At 42.4% G+C, this 18,634-nt stretch overlaps 1 protein-coding gene across 1 annotated transcript in view; it reads left to right on the top strand.

Moving 5' to 3' along the window:
- Window positions 1-6,418, top strand: part of LMX1B (LIM homeobox transcription factor 1 beta) — a 111,896-nt gene extending 105,478 nt beyond the window's left edge. The window contains exons 4-8 of the mRNA XM_069985937.1: window positions 319-497; window positions 774-851; window positions 948-1,014; window positions 2,901-3,062; window positions 5,588-6,418. Coding sequence (XP_069842038.1) covers window positions 319-497; window positions 774-851; window positions 948-1,014; window positions 2,901-3,062; window positions 5,588-5,745 — 644 coding nt within the window. The 3' untranslated portion in view covers window positions 5,746-6,418. The remainder of the gene's footprint in view (window positions 1-318; window positions 498-773; window positions 852-947; window positions 1,015-2,900; window positions 3,063-5,587) is intronic.
- The last annotated feature ends 12,216 nt before the right edge of the window (window positions 6,419-18,634 follow it).

An 18,634-nucleotide genomic window follows, 5' to 3' on the forward strand; every position in this document is an offset into this window, starting at 1 on the left:
TTGGCTATGCTCCTACAATGTCTCTTTTTTTTTACCCAGATTCTGCAAATAACGACTGTTATTTGTAGAATATGGACATTGTTTTTTATCTGAAATCTGGATCCAAAAATACATGAAATGGACAAAAAGACATTGTTGGAACATAGCCTTTATACGCTCTTGTTGCCTTAACCTACCATAAACTCACACTTAACATATCTGCTGATACTACCATACATTTTCCATGTGTGAATTGTTGGCACCTATTGTCCAGGTGCAAACTTATTAAAACCAAATGTTATAATTTACTTACATGTTGTATTTTGACCTATTTTACAGTAAAGAGTGATGATGAAGATGGTGACATCAAGCCAGGAAAATGTCATGGTAGTCAGGGGAAGGGCAGCGACGATGGCAAAGACCCAAGGAGGCCTAAACGACCACGAACAATCCTCACAACGCAGCAGAGAAGGGCGTTTAAAGCATCGTTCGAGGTGTCTTCTAAGCCTTGCCGAAAGGTATGAACCTAAATCTCTTGATGTAACTATTGTAATTGGCTTTCCTGGTTACAATATGGTAGCCGTTAGTTCAATAGTTTTGCCTGTACAGTCATACTGTAAAATACTTTATGTATAGTTATATTATTGTCAGTAATTCAGTGATAATAATTCCTTTACATAGGTTTGTCCATAAAACTATACCTAATACATATAACTTTATTTATATACATATCTATTAGTATATAGGATGATAACGGAAGGTTTTGAACATAACCCTTATTATAAACTCCACAGGTCAGGGAAACGTTAGCGGCTGAAACAGGACTTAGTGTAAGAGTGGTCCAGGTGTGGTTTCAGAACCAAAGAGCAAAGGTATGTCACACTCTTTTAGATAGATTTGTGTTATGATGATTCTTTTTAGTGCACAACCCATAATTACTGTTTGTATTATACTTTTCTCTTATATAGATGAAGAAATTAGCACGGAGACACCAACAACAGCAAGAGCAACAAAATTCTCAGAGACTCGGTCAAGGTAACTAACACAACTAATAATAGTAGTCCTCTCATAGTCCTCTCAGTAGTCTTAACATTTTTTCTTAATAATCTCACTAGTTTGTGTTAGGAGATAGGCACATTGCTGACTTATGAATAGTATTGCTCTTTCTGCTTATTTTCACTCTATTTATTCTTAACCCTTATCTGTAGTTAATTTCCAAAGTTCATATAGGCAAACATTGTCTTCTAAATATACTACCACATTATCTACTTAATCACAACATTAGATTAGGTACCGTCATGGTCCTGTAGGGACCGTAATGGGTCCTCCTCCACCCCATTTTCTTTATGACAGTGCGGAATGTTGTTATCATGTATTTCCGGAATATGCAAATACTAAGCCATATGCCTCCCTGTGTGTTAAAGCATAGCCACCTCCTCTGCTCCCCTGACTCTGCAGTTCTTGTATGTTTTGGTTGCTGCTTCTGTATCATTCGTCCTTCTTCCATTGACATCCTATTCCCCTGCGGCTGAGCAGAGAGCAGGATGTCATCAGAAGAAAAACACAGGAGCATTGACTGGAAGATCTGGGAGCTGCAGTGGTAAGTATGAAGGTGGTTCTTTTAATTTACAGGGAGGCCTATGGCTTAGTATTTGCTTTTCCTGGAAAAACCCTTTAAGCATCTATAATGTATGCTAGAAAATAGGGTTGATATAGGTTTACTTTTCACCTTTTTGTGGATAGCCCCCAATATTCTCAAACTTTTATTCAGTACTAATGCTCTGTTCACACTAGCATTGTGACTTTCTCTAATAATGTAGCCATGGCAGCTATATAACAGCCCTGTCATATAAGAGATCCCAATAATGATTGATCCAATTGACATGTACTAGGGTTTCTATTGATGGCATTACTAGGGCCACATGCTTTGCTTTCCCTGTTTTAGGATTTCCCCAAACTCTAGTTTGAACAGTAGTTTGAACAGTCTCTAAAAAGTAATACAATATTTCACGCTAATCTTTACTTTTAAAAATCCTTTACCAGTAAAAAAAAAATACAAGTAATATCTTCAAACTTATATATCAATCCTCATCAAATAACATATATTATATACTGCCAAAAAAAGCTTAGCCATAACCAAAACCATAGTGAAAGCCTAATAAATCTGTCCGATATGTAAAGCCGTCAAAAAATAACATCAATATAATTTGAGCCCTATGCAAAATAAAAATGTTTCCCAAACTTTATCCATCCGAACCCTAAACCTAATCCCACTCCTTTGTAAAGCCCTAATTCTAGCTTAAATCCTTCTAAATCTTTAAACCAAGTGTTCTGCGTATCCTAAACTTTATGAGGAACTCTATCCAAGGTGCTAAACGTCTACCGAGGACAAGTCTAATGTTAACTCACACCACTGTAATTGTTTCGTGCATACGGCCAGGAACCTTCTCACTTATCTTGCCTTGAAGCTGTGTGTCTGAAATTGTGTTTCAACCTATGACCATAATAGACATAATAACCTCCCTAATATCTATTGCCCCTATATGAACCTTTCTTTCCAACCTTTTGGTTTTTATTTCCATTCACAAATTAAAGAAAAAATTATGTTTTTCACCCTCTGAAACAGCCCCATGCTGCCTATTGGCTAAGTATGGTATTACAGCCTGACCCTATTTACTTGTATGTCATTGAGCTGCAATACCAGACACAGCCTATGGACAGGAGTGGCGCTGCTTCTAAACAAAAAAAATAATCAGACTTATTTAGCTTATCTTTGGTGACTCCTTTAATCTTAGTAGATATTTGTAGAAAGTAAATCTATGTCTAGAATGATATATGACAAGACTTAGCTGACAAATGATAGACAGATAACAAACTTTGCAGGACTGAGTGCATTAATGTGGCTCCTTGTCACCCGTCAGAGGTCATGTCCAGCCGCATGGAAGGGATGATGACCTCATACGCCCCACTGGCCCCCCCACAGCAACAGATCGTCACGATGGATCAGAACAGCTACAGCACAGACCCCTTCCAGCAAGGACTCACCCCTCCTCAAATGCCAGGTGACCACATGAATCCTTATGGTAAGCTGCGTGCACCCTGTACAATGACACTGAGTATCGCCAACTATAGATTGTCAATAATTATCCCTGTGTGTGTTATCATGTGATCAACTTTAGGTTCTTGCCGACTTCTGAGAACTATGTGCATCTTCTTGCCGACTCTTTGCACGACAACCTGTATAAGTTATGAGAATCCTTGTATTTGTGTGCAGTCATTCATGACAACTGCCATCTGATACGGGTGAAATTTCTCTCAGATAGAACCAGGCTTTGACTGAGGGGCCTATTCCACGGAGCGATAATCGGCAGAGTCGGCCGGATTCGTGAAATAGAGAAAACGATCAGCTGATGATCGTGTCATTGGCTGATCGTTTATTTAGGGTGAAACCTCAAATCATCGGGCGACCACCGCAGCGATGCGCGGCGAGCGACTGACGATTTCAGCAGCACCATACATTACCTATGCAGGCTGCAGGTCTTCTCCTCTTCCTCCGAGTCCTGCGTGCAGCAGCAGCTTCGGTGCGGCCTGTTAACTGACAGACCGCTCAGCCAATCACTGGCCAGGAAGTGACTGACACCGAAGCTGCTGCTGGGCGCGGGACCGGGAGAAGCGCAGGAGAAGACCTGCAGCCTGGATAGGTAATGGATGGTGTTTAACAAGGGCTGCAAGGACATCGGTAACGATGTCCCTGCAGCCCTTGATAAATGATTATCGGGCTGTGGAATAGGCCCAGTAAATGAGCGCCGATCTAGCAAATCGGCACTCGTTTACATTATTGATCGGGCCCCGGTCGGCCCATGGAATAGGACCCTTAGTCAGCTGCTCCACTATGGGCAAAAAAATAAATAAAATTATTTTCAGGTGAAGTTGGGGAAGGCAAGAACCACACTCAGACACACAGTCAAGGCAATATATGCTTAAAGGAATTCTCCAGTTTTTGTTTGATATTTAGTATTCATTCTCCTTGGTACCATATAAAGAATCTCCATAGAAGTCGCTTTAATGAGCGATGTTACTGGTAAATATTGACAAGCTACAATGGACTTTTCCATAAATATGGAATCCCACATCCTTAGGGTTGATATAAGCAGTTCTATTTCTAATTAGTTCTAATACACTTCCTCAACAGTACATGTTCTAGGAGAAATTAGAAGGATCTGTCCATCAAAGAAAGATTCTGGATGATGATTACCCCTATATAGTACACAGACTGGTTTGTTTGTCTATTGCAGGGGTAGGGAACCTTGCCTCTCCAGGTGTTGCAAATTTACAACTCCCATCATGCCTGGACAGCCAAAGCTAAAGCTTTGGCTGTCCAGGCATGATGGGAGTTGTAGTTTTGCAACACCTGGAGAGGCAAGGATCCCTACTCCTGGTCTATTGGGGCTCTATACGACCAGTTTAAGGCTAAATTCACACAACAGGAAAATGATGACCGTCATTTAATGGTAAACAACGGCCCCAACTAATGTTCACTATCTGTGACAATCATTTTCAAAAGAAATATATATATATATATATATATATATATATATATATATATATATATAGTGAATTCCTTTCAAGGGGTATTCAGGAGGAAAAATATATTTTTAAAGCATCTGGTGCCAGAGAGTTATCCAGATTTGTAAAATACTTCTATTTAAAATGTCCAGTACCTAGTACTAAGTTCTAACAGTTGTAGAACCGCCCCCCATCTGTTTTCTGTTGGAAACCTCCTTTAGGGTATGTTCTCATGATGCAGATTTGCTTTTTTTGTAATTGATCTGTAACCTAACCACTTTAAAATGCATAGATTTTTTTTTTGGGCACATTTGTTTTGCAACTGGTCTGAAATTGATCTGCATCATGTAAATGTATTCTTAAAGGGGTACTCCAGAGGAATAAAATGTTTGCAGATCGGTTGGCACCAGTTTTGTAAATTCTATTAAAAAAAAACACCTCAAACCTTTTAGTACTTATCATCTGCTGTATGTCCTGCAGGAAGTGGTGGATTCTTTCCAGTCTGACACAGTGCTCTCTGCTGCCATCTCTGACTGTGACTGGAACTGTGCAAAGCAGGATAGATTTTCTATAAGGAGTTGCCAGTTGATTTAGAAAAGTTATTTTGAAAAATGTTGAAAACATGTTTTTCTTTCTCTTTCAAGCTAGAATAATGTTTTGTGTGATCCGTTGTTATTGCAATTTTTGTTTTAAATGCATCATCAAAAAGTACAAGATGATATGTCATGTTTTATTTTATTTTAATCATATAAAAAAAATCTTATTTTAAGAAACATTTATATTTTACACTGAAATTGTATGTGATTGTAAGCAGAAGATGGGAGTAACAGCGCCACTCTTCCTATAGGCTGCATCTGGTATTGCAGCTTAGATTTAATGATGCAATACCGCAAATAACCTTTAGACAATGATGATAATTCTGTTGCCCTAAGTGTCAGTGATAAAAAAAAAATCTTATGCCAAAATCTGTAGATGTTCCTTGTGTCCATGTGTTTATTGTATTTACTAGTGGTTTATTAATGGTCATCTGTTTCTCCACCAGGTAACGACACCATATTTCACGATATCGACAGTGATACCTCTTTAACAAGTCTCAGTGACTGCTTCCTGGCTTCCTCAGAAGTCAACTCCATGCAAGCCAGAGTGGGAAACCCCATTGACCGACTGTACTCCATGCAGAGTTCCTACTTTGCATCATGAGGGCTTCCATCAGTTTGTTCCCTACAAAAACAATAAACAGAATGGACCCTTAGAGACAATTTACAGCCATATCTGTGCAGTTCTCCTCTCCTCCCCGAAACTGAGCAGTGAGCAAACGTTCAGAACACACCAAGCGATTGGATCATCCCGGCCTCTGAGAAGTTTGGAAAAAGCATGAGCATCGACCTCAATTCTTTTCCATTTAAGATGAACGATTATTGTAAAAAAAAACAAAAAAAACAATGGAAGAATACAGTATTTGTATAGAATTGTGTACAAAATAGAATTTTTTCCCTCTAGAATATTGGAAAACCTAAGCCACTGAAAAAAAAAAAAGCTTTCCAATGTCTCCTCTGAAACTGCATGAGTGTCACCGTGATGTGGAATTTATCAGATTTGAACTGTGACAAGTTATTGTAAATGTGACGTTTTAAACTATTTTATTTTTTATTTTATTTTTTCCTTCTATATTTTGGTTCGATTTTCTCCATAGACAAGAAGGGTAGTTTTTAGCCAATATATCATACGAGCTGACAATGATTTCTCAGAGTCATTGCCGTCACAGGAAGGACTGCATGTTTTTCTGGAGAGAAATCCATTTTTTTTTTAAGTTAATGGTCTTATGTTCTTTTAAGGTGCTTTAAAGATGAAAAAAGAAAAAGATAAAAAAAAAACCCAACAACTTAATTTAATAAAACTTACAACAGTAATGGATTCTGTCATTTCGTAACATTGTTCATCTAAAAAAAAAGCCATTCTTGCAAACTGCTAATATATTTGCCATAATTCCTATTGGCGTTCACTTGTTTCTGTATGTGTGGCAGTTATCTGTCAGTTTTGGATTATATTGTTGTTATAATGGTGAGCTGCATTATAAGGGTATGTGCACACTGAGGAAAACACTGGATGACTTGCAGCGGATTCCGAAGCTCGTCCCTGTGCGCTACCGCTTCACTCTCCGCCTGTGCCATAGACTCTATTCCATGGTCAGGCACATTCCGCCATCCGCCCAAAGAATGAACCCGTTCATTCTTCGAGCGGACGTCAGAATTTGCCTGACAAAGATACGCACGTCTGCAAGCAGAGACGAGCTGCGTAATCTTCGGCGGGTGATCCGGCCCTGTTCCGTAGTGTGCACATTCCCTAAAGCATGGAGGAGAGGCAGAGAGGTAAGGCTAGGTTCACACTACATTTTTGCAATCCGTTTTCTTCATCCGTCTTTGCAAAAAAACGGATGAAAACGGATAAAAAAAAACCTGATGCATTTGTGTGCATCCGTTTTGATCCGTTTTTCTCATTGCCTTCCATTGTAAAAAAAACGGATAAAAATGGATCCTTTTTTTTTTTTAACATACACAAAAACGTAGCTGACCTTACTTTTGTGTATGTTAAAAAAAAGGATGTGTTTTGATCCGTTTTTTTTACAAATGCATTCGTTTTTCTCATCCATTTTTTTTTTTTGCAAAAAAGGGATGAAAAAAAACGGATTGCAAAAACAAAAATAATTGGTTTCTTTTTAGCTTTAGATTAGATCACAGCTATGTACAGATATATACAGGGCTAGCAATATCAGACTTCCTCAACTGAGTTGGCTGTGTCGGCTGTTCTGTTGCTCCAAATAAAACAACCATTTAACCATAAAACAAACTCACCATTTATTAAATAAAAACATTTTTCATCAAAGTATTGTTGATAGGTGGCACAGTAGCTATGAAAACCCAAGTACGCTAGTTCAGTATTTCCCTCTTGATTTTTAACACCAAAACCAGGTTTTCAAATTTACGGTTTGTGCGTGCACACTACGGAATGGCGGCGAAAAACCTGTTGCGGATTCCACAGCTCACACCTGCTTGCGGGCCCTGGCGGCCGCGTGGCTCTCCTCCGTGTCATAGACTCCATTCTATGCACATTCTATCCCTCCGTCCACTCGCTCGCGGGCCACCAGGCCCTGCGAGCAGGTGAGAGCTGCGGAATCTGCAACGGCTTTTCTGTCGCCGTTCCGTAGTGTGCACGTACCCTAAGGGTGGGTATACACATAACGGAATCGCATTGGATTTCACTATGCAAGTTCGGTGCATAACACGCTGCGATTCCTGATTGGCTGAGCGGGTCACCTGTCCATCTGTGAAAGCCCCAATTTATGCAGTATAGTTACAGCGCCACCTATCAACTATTTTTTTCACAAAAAAAAAAAAAAATGTATTTAATAAATGGTGAGCGCATCATCTGAAGTACTTATTGTCCAATTGTTGTCTTATTTGGAGCAGCATAATGCCCTACAGTGGTGGGGAAGTTTAATATTGCTAACCCTGTAAAATATATAGTAGGTAAGTGAGTATCACCAACACTAGATGTTAAAAATGTTATCATAATAACTATACGGAGCTCTTGCTCTCTCTCTCTTTATATATATAAATATATATAGAGGTAAATACATAAGCAGAAAGTGGTGCCTTTGCTGATCAGCTGATCATGAGGGTACTGGGTGTTAGATGTTAGAAACTCGGGAAACCCCTTCAAAGGGGTACGCCTGCGATTTTTTTTTCTTTCAGAAAGTTAGATAGATTTGTATATTACATCTATTTAAAAATCCTCAGTCTTCCGTTACTTATCAGCTGCTGTATGTCCTGCAGGAAGTGATGTATTCTTTCCAGTCTGACACAGTGCTCTCTGCTGACATCTGTCCGTGACAGGAACTGTCCAGAGTAGTAGCAAATCTCCAGAGAAAACTTTCTTCCCTGGACAGTTCCTGTCATGGACAGAGGTGGCAGCAGAGAGTGTCAGAATGCAAATGATACACCACTTCCTGCAGGACATACAGCAGCCGATAAGTACTGGAAGACTGGAGATTTTTTAATAGAAGTTAATTAAAAATCTATGTAACTTTTTTTTTTTTTTTTTTTACATCATTTGATTTGAAAGAAAACATTCTGCCATAATACCCCTTTAAGGCCACAATACAGCAGAATTAAAACATTGTGGAGTCTGAACAGTGATAATTATTCAACATATGAATTTATTATTTTACTGTATATTAACGGGTGGTGCGGTTCATTTTTTTTTAAACATTGCCCGCTTCCTGCACTCAGTACTGTTCCTTTGACGTGCACCGGCCTGGCACCCACCCTTCCCTCAGTGTGATAATATCCCCTCCCCTCTGTGATGCGGCTCCATTAGAATCAATGGAGCCATGGCACAGAGGGGAGGGGAAATCGTGACAGCGGGATCCCCGTACCTGATGGTATATTCGCTTTAAAAAACAGAGCCATAGCAAAAGGTTTCATTGGTCAGGGCCTGGGTGATCAGATTGTTAGATAGAGACAGGACAAGCACTCAGCTAAGTTCTTCATTCTCTGGTTTGCTGCTTTTTCAGTCTCGCTGTCGGGGACACGATCCATTGTAAGTTTATGGACTTTCTCCTGCGGTGTGACAGAGATCACAGCTACTAGGGGTGAAGCATTTAGCAGAGCGCTTCTCCTGGCTCTATCATTTAGTTGGAACTGAACACCTAGACCCCAACTCATCAATAATTTTATGTCACACTTTGAAAAAAAAAAAAGTTTTATATAAAATTTGAAACAAAAGGTCTGTTTTTTTTTTGTCCACAAACAGTGCCACTCTTGTCAATAGGCGGTGCCTGTTATTGCAGCTCAGCCTTATTCAAGTAAATGGGGATAATCTGCAATACTATACTTAAACCACTGACAAAAGTGGCGCTGTTTTTTTTCTTATGTCATGTCGCTGATATCTTCGTCCCGGGACTGACTCCAGGAGCGGGACTCGCCGGAAAGGGTAAGTATCTGGGGCTGCACTGGGGGGTCGGGCGGGCTCTGTGCCCACGTCCCCGGTGACAGGTTCCCTTTAAAGTAGCGAGGAGCCACAAATGGAAGCAGCCTATGGATCCTCTAGAATGCTTCCCATGTATGCAAGTTTTTATTTTCCATTTATTGGATTTAGGCGGAATTTGTAAATCTCCCTGGTTTTTCACCACTGGATTTATCTTGAGTCGGATGCAGGGGAAAAAATCTGTTGAAAATCTCTTGAAGCTGGTGGAAAATGTTTAAAATTTGTGCACAGGGAGGACATGCCTCCCCACACGCATTGCTATTCCCCGCCCTTTTCCGTCCGCTTGAAATGAAGCATACAGTTTTTGTGCATGGGGTTCTTGCTCAAAAATTTGCGTGTTTTTTTCTAGTTTGTGCTAGCCATCATGTTAGAGAGCAGATTGATATATAGTTTTGTGGGGAAATGATTTAGTTTATGTTGTAATTTATTGATTGAAATTTTTGTTCATTTAGGAGTTTAGGAGTGTGGACCCAGCCTAACCAACAAAATTTTAGAATTAGAATTTTACACTATTTCCCAGGGTATACAGGGCTAGCAATATCAGACTTCCCCAACTCGGTGGGCTGTATCGGCTGTTCTGTTGCTCCAAATAAAACAACAGGCACTTCAGATGATGTGCTCACCATTTATTAAATAAAAAATTTTTTCATCAAATTATTGTTGATAGGTGGCACATTAGCTATGAAAGCCATAGGACACTAGTTCAGTATTTTCCTCTTGATTTTTAACAACAAAATGTTTTCAGGTTTTCACACTTAGGGTAAGTGCACGCTACGGAATGACGACGAAAAACCTGTTGTGGATTCCGCAGCTCGCACCTGCTCGTGGACCCTGGCGGCCGCATGCCTCTCCTCCGTGTCATAGACTCTTTTCTATGCACATTCTATCCATCTGTTCACCCGCTCGTGGGCCGCCAGGGCCTGCGAGCGGGTGCGAGCTGCGGAATCCGCAACAGGTTTTCTGTCGCTGTTCCCTAGTGTGCACATACCCTACCTGCTGATAGCCCCCTATAGCACCGGGGACGCTGAGGGGAAAGGCATGTGACTTAAAACTTTTTTCTCCTCTGTGCTGATCCGGCGCTGTAAGGCGGGGTAAACTCAGCTCTAGTGTAACCTTTGGAGCACTGCCTCGTCATCCGGCCGACCCTTATAATGCTAATCAATGGAGCGGGCGAGTCAGATGGCGTGGCAGTACATCATGGTGCACCGGAGCAGAGTTTACCACGACTAAGGGTCCATTTACAAAGAAAGATTATCTGACAGATTATCTGTCAAAGACTTGAAGCCAAAGCCAGGAACAGACTATAAACAGAGATCAGGTAATAAAGGAAAGCCTGAGATTTCTCCTCTTTTCAAATCCATTCCTGGCTTTGGCAGATAATCTGTCAGATAATCTTTCTGTGTAAATAGTCCCCAACAGCATGGGACCGTCGCTGAGGAGGAAGGTAAGACATAACTCCCTGCTCAACCTCCCCATCACTATAAGGGGCTATCAGCTGCTTAGATTCATCTAACCTGCTGATAGTTCCCCTTTAAGTGTTTTTATTTTTTTTGTTTAATGTATACTAATAAAGAAAATAAGGAAATAATATTGTGCCTTTTAGAACTGTACTAGTGTTAGAGTCCTTTCAGACAGCCCAATATGGGTCCGTCCATGGAAGCAAACAGATGCAGATCAGAAAGATCGGCGCTAGTTTGCAGTGCCTTTACATGGGACAACTAACTGAGAGGCCGGGCCACTCAAATGATCCCTGTTCACACATTAAATACATTGCTATCAGCCGCACATCCCCCATTTAGGGGGAGATGAGTGGCCGGTAAATGGTAATTTACAGGCCAGCTCAAAAGATGCGATTGGCCGACGAGCGGGCGTTTTCCTGCTCTTCGGCTGACCACTGACCCTTTTACACGGACAGATTATTGTCCGAATAGCAAATGTAGCAACTCTTGTGACCGATAATTGGCCCATGTAAAATGGCCCCAAGATCTGGCAGCGCCAGTAACTGGCAATAAAGTTCCTTAGCAACAAAATTGGTTTAATGGCCAGAGAGGTGTGACTAAAGCGCGGAGGGGGTTGGTGGCAGGGCCGCTTTAACCAGAGGGCCCACTGGTTAAAGGGGCCCACCCTGAGCAGGGCCGGCCTTTGCTCTGTGCGACCATTGCGGTCGCACAGGTCTCTGGCCACCAACCTGCCAGGGGGGCGCCATCGGGATCGGGATCGCCATCGGGATCGAGCGCTCATAGGTACAGGCGGCAGCAGCGGCACTGACAGGTCGGGAGCCATTGGCTCCCTCCCTGTCAGTCATCCTTGTGGCCGCAGGCAGTGCTTTGCCTGCGGTCACAAGAGGCTGCTTTCCCGCAGTGGTATCGGCGCTGAGTGACGTCACTCAGCGCCGACACCGCGAGAGGGGACAGCGGCCTCTTGTGACCGCAGGTAAAGCACTGCCTGCGGCCATAAGAGTGAGGTGAGGTGAATAGAAGAGGAACGTGCGGACCCAGATGAGTATAAAGTGTTTTTTTCTTTTTGTTACTTGCTATATGGGAGGGGGAAGCACAAAGGGGGGCTATATAACGGGGGGCAGCACACAGGGGGGCCTATATACTACTGGGGGGGGATGGGGTACACAGGGGGGTATATATAATTGGGGGGCACACAGGAGGTATATTTAAACTGGGGGAGCGCACAGTGAGAGGGGGGATTATATGCACATGGGGTATATATATATCTGGGGGCACACAGGGGGTATATATATATCTGGGGGCACACAGGGGGTATTTATATATCTGGGGGCACACAGGGGGTATTTATATATATATGGGGGCACACAGAGGTATATATATAACTGGGGGCACACAGGGGGTGTATATATATAACGGGGCACAAATATAAAGGGGGTATATATAACTTGGGGAGCACACAGGGGGTATATATAACTTGGGGGGCACACAGGGGGTGTATATATATATATATATATATAACTGGGGGCACATGGGATATATATATATATATAACTGGGGTTGCACAGGGGGATTATATAAAAGGGGGTATATATAACTTGGGGAGCACACAGCGGGTATATATATAACTGAGGGCACACAGGGGGTATATATATATAACTGGGGCACACAGGGGGTATATATATAACTGAGGGGGCACACAGGGGGTATATATATATATAACTGGGGCCACACAGGGGGTATATATAACGGGGGTGCACAGGGGGATTATATAAAAGGGGGGTGCACAGGGGGGTATATATAAGTTAGGGAGCACACAGGGGGCTATATAGGGGTGCACAGGGGATATTAATACTACTGCGGGGTGCACAGGGGGACTATATACTACTTAGGGGAACACAGGGGATATATATATACTACTGTGGGGTGCACAGGGGGACTATATACTACTTGGGGGAGCACAGGGGATATATATACTACTGTGGGGTGCACATGGGGACTATATACTACTTGGGGGAGTACAGGGGATATATACTACTGGGGGGTGCACGGGGGGTATATATACTACTGGGGATGCACAGTGCCGGGTATATATAACTGGGGGGGCTATATACTAATGGGAGCAGCACTTAGTGGTCTATAGTACTAGGGGCAGCACACAAGGGGTCTATATATTACTGGGGGCAGCACCTAGTGGTCTATGTACTACTGGGGGCAGTGCACAAGGGGTCTATATACTACTGGGGGATGCACAGAGGGGGCTATATACTAATGGGGGCAGCACCTAGTGGTCTATAGTACTAGGGGCAGCACTCAAGGGGTCTATATACTACTGGGGGCAGCACCTAGTGGTCTATATACTACTGGAGGCAGTGCACAAGGGGTCTATATACTACTGGGGGCAGTACAATGGGGTCTATATACTACTGGGGGCAGTACATAGGGGGTCTATATACTACTGGGGGTAGCACACAGGGGGTCTATATACTACTGGGGGTAGCACACAGCTCTATATACTACTGGGGGCAGCACACAGCTCTATATACTACTGGGGGCAGCACACAGCTTTCTATACTACTGGGGGCAGCACACAGCTTTCTATACTACTGGGGGCAGCACACGGGTCTATACTAACATTGGGGCTGCACAAAGGGGCCTATACTATATAGGGACCTTACTACTATATTGGGGCACAGAGCATACCTAATTATTAAGTGGGAGCACAGAGGGGTGTAACTACTATATAGGGGTACATAGGGGGTAACTACTATATAGAGGTACAGAGGGGTGTAACTATTATATAGGGGCACAGAGGGGCACTCTTGAGGGCTGTGCACTGGGCCCAGCAATGTATTAAAACGGCCCTGGTTGGTGGGGCATGTATTCTGGGTGTCGGGGGACCTCCAACAAGCCTTTCTGCTGAGTTATTACATACAGGGCTAGAATAGCTAAATGAATTTTGGCCTAAGTAGACCTACCTACTCCTCAGCCTCTAGGCCCCAAATATATTATATATAGTAATACACCCTGGCCCACTTCCTTCATGTCTCTACTGAACCAAACTAAAACCACCATAGGGTTCTTTGGTGACCAATCTAGGTTCAGTTCAGAAGAAATGGGGGCAGCTAAAATAATCTAAAATATTCTTGATTCCAGCATCTTAAAATAAAAAAGTTGTGTTTCAGGCCATATCCAGCCCTTAGTGGTAGCAAGTAGGTTTATTCCTGTAATGTCAGATAAATACATGAATATGATTAAACTAAAGGAAAGTAATAAATAGAATGACGCGCATAGTTTTGCTCAAATGAATTGTGTGTTTAATGGAGACCGACTAATCCTTCCATAATACACAATACAAATATTGTCTATATTTATCAGCCGTGCAATCCCCTCCAGGGCTTCGAATCAATATGACAAGCTGATGATCACTGAAGGTTTTATCCTGGGAAAAGACTCTGGAGATTAAGGCGTGACCTATGACCTTATGGATTTTATTTCTCAAGTGTCCTACAAGAGCCGGCAGGGAATAGGAAGGTTTAAACCAACACGGAATGAAGATCGTCTCAATAACGCGGACCTTCTGTGGCAAATAAAGAGAATTTCAGCACCTGCCGAATTATAAATGCCAATTACACATAAGGGAGAAGGGAGGTCGGAGGTCAGCAGGCAGTTTATTGCTTTCTGCCCCTAATGATTGCCGTTATGTAGAACATTAACCCCTTCCCGGCTTTAGGGGGCAGCTTCCTGCTAAATTAAGCAGAAGCTTTTCCATCACACTTAATTAGCTATGTGAATTCCTTGCTAGGGAAGATTCATTAGCTTGGAAATATGATGTATTGTTATGCAGGAATATGGCACATCATGGTACCCTTGTTATGGAATCTGAAGTAGTGAAGCCGGAGCTCAGGGGGCTGTTCAAATAAAATCGATCTAGATTATGGCTGTAAATGATGACAGGCCCATGATTGCTGTAGTCAGGATTTAAGTATGGTGGAAAAATCCGGCGGGGCATTTTTAGTGTTTGATGTGTACAATGGGGTGGGAAAATCTCACCTGTGGGTAGTAATTCTTTAAAGTTATTGCAGTAGGTATAATAGATGGCAATTAAGGCCCCCGTTCACATGGGACGTTTGATTGTTGGGCACCCCCCCTTTCGGCCTGTCTGACTATCTGGCGCCAGGCCCATTGAAGCCTATAGAGACCTGGCTTTTCCATACATTAAGAAATAGAGTGTAGGACTGTGGGTAAGAGGGAGGGTTGGGGCTTGCTCCAATATGTGAATATTTAATAAATTTTTTAAGTTTTTTTTGCCAGCATCTGTTTAACCTTGTCAATGTCAATACACAGTCATAGTTTGGTTCACCTACAATACAGAATACAGCGAGTGAAACAAACTAGGGTTCCAGTGCTGTGCAGGCAGGAGGGCAGTGTCATCCACATTTTCTAGGGAATAGAGGCTTCCTGTACAACACCAGTAGACTTCATAAGACCTTCTTCACACAACCATATTGTTTTTGCAGTCTGGGAAAACCATGTGGTACATAATAGAAACTATAGGAGCATTGCAAGCAGTTAGTTGTATGGGTCCGTAGAATAGAATTGGTCCTATACTATCTGCAATAATGGATAATCTGGAAAGCTAATTTCTAATCTGCTGAGGGTTCTTCAGTGGTGGCGGCCAAAGAATAGAATGTAGTGTCATCTAATGATTGCATCCAATAGCTTCACTCTGATCATATCATAATAACTTATACTAAAGAGAAGATGTCACTGGCTGTAATGGGCTGCCCATGCGGCCATTAGTAAGAGGTCACTAAGAGGCCGGGTGTTTTCCCAGGGGTCAGATGTAGTCATATCAGACAGACACTGTTGCCAGCTTACCTTCAATTACCATAATTCGGCCTGGACCTCCTTCTCCAATGTTCCGGCTGGGTCCTCTTTCAAGGCTACTCCTGCTATGGCTCATAGGGTGCACCTTTCTCTTCTTCCCTTATAGTGATTGTGAGCACATCTCAAACCTGTCCCCACATTCATCCTTGCTCAACAATTCCCATTTAAAGCTGTCCTCCTGTGTATAACCTGGATTTCTGACTACAAACATGTGCTGTCTTCGAAAATCCGAAAGATCTGACATAGCCTATCTTTACCTGACCCTTAAATGCCTTGTACGAGTCTCTTTTGGTTCATTGGTCAGTTGTTACCAATGCTAGGACCCTTCTTAGGAAGCACCCTAGTACCCCCTATGAGGTAAATCCAGCTCAAACACCGTGAAATGAGATAAAGGGTAGACTCCCCTTTGGCGGAAAGCTCTATCGGTTGGGTAGCACAGTGGGTGCATATGGGTTGTCCGCTATGGTGAATTGGAACGCAAGCACACCCAAATGTGCCCACATTCCAATTAAAAAGAAATATAGTTCATCCGTCTGGGACTGCAGTACTGTCTAGGATGAACTTCACTGATACCGGCCTTTCTGTATGGCCGGTGTCATACACTGTGTGAACCCGGCCTAAACCATCAAAGAGTTTCCCACAAAAAAGACTCACTAAAGAAGACTTTTATAGTATTTAAATAATCACTCACCATTTTGAAAACAAGGGCTACCTAGAACTGACCCGAATGAAAACATGACTACCCATGTGGCCAATGTTAATTGAATAGGCACTACTTGTAGGTCACTGTAATTCCTATTCCTTTAAGTGATGTGAAGATTTAAAATGGTGGCAGTCTCAGCTGCTGGACCTATGTTACCCATATCTTGCAGTGGATGAATTCTATTATTGCAAAGCCCTCTAAAATTACTAGCATTCACTATTAACTACCATTCCTTCTGTCCCTTATAAAACGTTTGATGGACAGGTAGGTTCCATAAATAGGGGAACATAGCTACTAGTCTAGGGTACCAATACAGTAAATATGGGCCAGAACATGTTAATTTTGAGTTGTATATATTCATAATTGACAGAAAATGCTACAGGTGGAGCTCAGTTACGACATGATCTGAATTCCCTTCTCGCAGTCGTGTAGAAATAGCTTTAGGGTATCTAAATATTCATTCATCTTCTTTATAACTGGTGCAGAACACAGACAGATGTTCCCGGCTTTCGTAGGAAGGTGAAGTTTAATATTCACATGTGTAATTGGGAGGAGGTGAGAGAAAGAACCTTGAACCAGAGTGTCTTGGGACATATTTCATTCTGTGGTTGTCAGAGGAGGAAGAGGAACTTCTGAGCCCTTCAGGTTATCTCACGAATATCAGACCCTATAGGTTTCCAAGCTTGCTAAGTAATAGGCTTATGGGGGATTCATATGATGACTGCAGCACTCAGATCTCTAGTGGTTCTTCTCCACCGATCACCATAGGGTTCTACTGTTGTCTAATCTCAGTTTTATAGAATCACAAAGATTTCAGGTGTAACTTTAATGTGGACATGACTAAATGATGGCTGGCCTTGGATGTGTGAATTAATGCCGCCACAGAGTGTGTAAATATCACACATAGATATACAAACACAGGCTGTACAATCCTTCATGCTACATGAGGACATACTCACTATTTGTATACATGCGTTCTCTTACCTAAAAAAAAGGTAAGATCAGCACAGGTTAAAGCCCTGGAGGGTTGGCAGCCGTGGTGTTCAATTTGCGCATAGGGTCAAGAACAGAGTTTTAACTTGAAGCCCATAGCCCCAGTACTAGATCTCTTACAGGGACCCTCAACTATAATGCTTCATTTATTACAATGGCCTCCTTATATGAGCAGGAAAGATTTTATAGACCCCTGGGCCTGAGGGCGCCCACTCACACTGCAAACACAAGCCCTGACGTCTCACACAGCACACTCACACTGCCATCTCTACTATTGGTTCTTTTGGTCTCAGTTTAAGCAGACCCAATGCACAGCCTCACTACTGACATACAATCTTCTGCGATGGACAAGCTCAGACTTACAGACCCTGTAGGCAGACTAAAGGTTCTCCAGACACCTCACATACTCTCACCACACTCACAGGCAAAAGCACTGCCCTATATATACTCTTTCCTTTATTCCATCTCCCCAGCATTATGGCACTATAACGCAGGCCCCTATGTCACTGTAGGGGCCCACTTTACTGCCACTTCATTCTACAAGATGACAGCAAGGAAAATGTTCCTTTGGCTGGCCAGCTACTCTGACAGCATATGGTGATACCACCGCCTACCCATGACTCCACTAAACCGGTCCACAGTGCAGAACAGAACACAGCACAATGCAACACAATGTACACACAGTCCCCTTCACCGGCAAGGTTGACAAGTCTGTGTACAACTCCAGCCCCCTATCTTCATGGTTGTTGTCCTTCCATAGCATAGTCTCCCATCTTCTGAGACATGTCTTGTGTTGGAGTCTGCTGGAAACATGTCACCACTAACACATTACTCTACAGCTGCAATAATCTTTACAGACTCCTCTTATTATTGGTTTATTATTTGTCAGGTTCTTAAGCAGAAAGCAGCAGCACAGAATTGGGGGAAGGAAACTGAATAATTAATAACAAGTATGGAAAGAATTGTTGGTCTCACCATGGGCAGCAACATATGAAAAGTT

This window comes from Dendropsophus ebraccatus, chromosome 10 (assembly GCF_027789765.1).
Source record: "Dendropsophus ebraccatus isolate aDenEbr1 chromosome 10, aDenEbr1.pat, whole genome shotgun sequence".
NCBI classification, from domain to species: Eukaryota; Metazoa; Chordata; class Amphibia; order Anura; family Hylidae; genus Dendropsophus; species Dendropsophus ebraccatus.